The sequence below is a fragment of the Propithecus coquereli genome, unplaced genomic scaffold (genome assembly GCF_000956105.1).
Source record: "Propithecus coquereli isolate 6110/MARCELLA unplaced genomic scaffold, Pcoq_1.0 Scaffold383, whole genome shotgun sequence".
NCBI classification, from domain to species: domain Eukaryota; kingdom Metazoa; phylum Chordata; class Mammalia; order Primates; family Indriidae; genus Propithecus; species Propithecus coquereli.
Window position 1 is genome coordinate 996,684 of NW_012149541.1, and position 2,992 is coordinate 999,675.

General features: G+C 46.0%; 1 protein-coding gene across 1 annotated transcript in view; it reads right to left on the minus strand.

Annotated features, from left to right (window-relative positions):
* Positions 1 to 2,992, minus strand: part of ARMC9 (armadillo repeat containing 9) — a 161,880-nt gene that overhangs the window by 87,550 nt on the left and 71,338 nt on the right. The window contains exon 16 of the mRNA XM_012652188.1: positions 1,919 to 2,009. Coding sequence (XP_012507642.1) covers positions 1,919 to 2,009 — 91 coding nt within the window. The remainder of the gene's footprint in view (positions 1 to 1,918; positions 2,010 to 2,992) is intronic.

A 2,992-nucleotide genomic window follows, 5' to 3' on the forward strand; every position in this document is an offset into this window, starting at 1 on the left:
GGCAACACAGTGAGACTCTGTCTCAAAAAAAAAAAAAAAAAAGTAGCAGGCTCCTGGGTAATCACCTCTGGGGTGCCACCACTGTCCTATGGATAAAGAATAACTTGGGTACTTGAGATGGAACAGGAACTGCTTTAGGCCCTCTTCATTTAAACAGGAACTCGCTGAGCTGAGTAGGCATTTCCCCAGTCTTCCAGAATACTCAAGGTTGTACAGCCTTAGCTCTGCCCATTATAACTTCTGCCAAAGCACATCTCATTAAAGTGTAAACTGTCTCCTTCCTCAGCACACTCTAGCAAGCTGGTCCAAGGGCCCAGGTTATGTAAGAGAAAGAGATGTTTCTTGGGCCAGAGGGGCCCGCATCCTGCTTCTGGGCTGCCAGGAGGAGGGAAGACTGGCAAGGAAATGCACGTGGATGTGTCAGTGGACTGAAGCACACAGGCAGCCTTGAAGAAGATTCCCAGCCTGAACGTGACCCGGAAGCTGCAGAGCCCCCTGGCCTGGAAGGGAGGTTCTGCGCAGCTAAGGATGATGGAGCAGACAGGCAGGAACTCCCTGCCCAAACTGTGGCCCACCCAGAGAAGGCAGGGGCAACTTCAGTCAGGACTGAGGTTTAGGTTTTATTTCATTTTTTTTAATATGCCAGAATAGGGGCTCAGAGTCAAAACGAACTTACTGTGGGAAATAAAGTTCTATTCTTTGCCCACCTGAATTTGGGATGAATTGCACCTGCTCCGTAAAATCCAGAGAGAATGTTCAAATGGAAACAGGCAGACAGCCTCAAAGGGAGCGAGGATTCCAAGGCCACCTGGCTGCTCCCCCCAGCCTGTAGACCAGGAGCCCCTCGGGCACCCGTTTCTGCACCCGGGCAGTGATGCTGCACACTGGAATCACGTGGGAGCTTTCAAAGCTCCCCTAGAGATTCTGATTTAATTGGTGTGGGGCACTGCATGAGGATTTCCAATCTCCCCAGGGGACTGCTCTGTGCAGACAGGCTGTGAGACATGAGCTGGAGGAAAGGTCACCTGGGGGCTTCTGGCATTTCCCTTTTGCTTGGCCTTGACCTGACTTGTGAGTAGAGGTCAGGAGACATATCCTTTACCTTTTGTTCATGAGCTGAACAGGATCTGTGCACTTGGACTTGCAGTGATGTGGACTGCTGGGTGTCGGGGAAGGGCACGTAGACAGGCCCAGTGACAAACCCGGCCCCGATGTTGGCAGTGCCAGGTGCTTCTGGTATCTGAATGGTGTCAGGATCCACAGAAAGAGCCAAGAGCTTCCCGACCACTCCTGTCCCATCCGAGGCTTCCCTGGCTGTCCTCTCCAACTCATTATGGGATGTGGGTTGTTATGGTAATGGTGGAGGCTAGATAGAAAGGGGATCACATTGCCTCCTTCCACACTGCAGCTGGCAACATTCTGGAGCGAATGAATAAATGTGGAGGATGACGACCTCTTTCATGGTGGTACTGGAAAGACCTGGCACCTGTTTTCATGACCTGACTCTAGGACCCTGGGAAAGCCATCCTAACAGCGGGGCAGGATTTAGGAGGGGAAAGGGAGGGGCGGCGTAAAGAGAACTTACAAGGTTAGGGAAGGGTTTCTGTAATTGCTTTTAAATTCTTTTTGTTGACTATATCCCTAAAGTGTGATAAGATATTGTTAATCTTTGGACAATCTGGCCTTGACTACCTGGATGAACTTTTGTTTGTGGGTTCACTGGGTCTCCTCAGCTCCCTAAAGGCTTCTTGAATGAAAGCCGAAGTATGACAAGCCCCTGCAAGGAAGTCCGTGTGTCTTTCTGGTACGTGTGAACGATTCAAAAGACAGACCCCAGTCTGCGGCCACCCCGCCCTGACTGCGCCGGATCCCGTCCGCCCTCCAAAAGACAGACCCCAGATTCTTGCATTAAACTGACCGGAATTAAGCTGCTTGATGATAAATTCTATCTGGCGGATCATTTCGGCATTGCCTTCTTTGATGAAGCAGCGTAGGATGTCTTCCATTCCCTAGAAGGATTGGAGAGAGTAACAGTTAACACTTCAGTGTTTTTGGGGAAACTACTTTTCAATAAGGTAGTTTCATCTAATCAAAAGATAACTTTTTGGGTGGAGGGAGAGGATATGTACAGTAAAAATCCTCTGCTTAGCACTAAACATTCTTTTTGTTCTTTTTATAACTCATAGTGAAATTATTTTCTTCTTAGTTGATTATCTGACTTAATTATAAGACATTTAACAAAAAAAACCATTGTAAAATTGTACTGCATAACGTTGCTTTTAGTTTTGGCAATATGTTGTTTTGGCAGTTGGTTTCTTTCCTGTGTTTTCTCTAAGTTTATACACTGCCTTCTGGATTTTAGGGCCAAATAGATCTTTGAAAAGTGAAACCGTATGTTTAAGAGAAGTAAATGAACAACAGAATCTCTCTTTAAACAGATACCATTCTTTTTCTAACAAAAAATTATAAAGTCACTATACTATGCATTATTTTCTTTATTATAATACACTGACACCAGAATTTTCAATATTGGCTAATAGAATTCCAGGGAAATGCAGAGGTAAGATATTGACTTAAGCAGTATCTAATTCCCCTCCCTCCTTTTTCCTTGTAGGATTTGAATGACTATATACAGCTGAAGCTGATAAGGCCTTCTTGCCACCACAAAGGGAAAATGTGTCTAATAATGAATTCAAAAAAGAGGAAGCGGAGTCCAGAGGTGCTGGTAGAGAAATGGATTCAGTGACATGTGAACCCTGAGCAAACTGTGCCTGAAGCTTATCCTGGACTTTTAGGTACACGACCCAGTAAGTTCCCTTTTTTTGTAGGCCAGTTTGGAATCAATAGCTCTAACTGAATCAAAGAAGTGCCAAATACAGCTCTAAACATGTTGAGTTCTCATCATCCAAAGCAGAGCATGACCTTCTAGAAAGGTTAAATCAAGATTGTAAGGGTGGCCGGGCGCGGTGGCTCACGCCTGTAATCCTAGCAC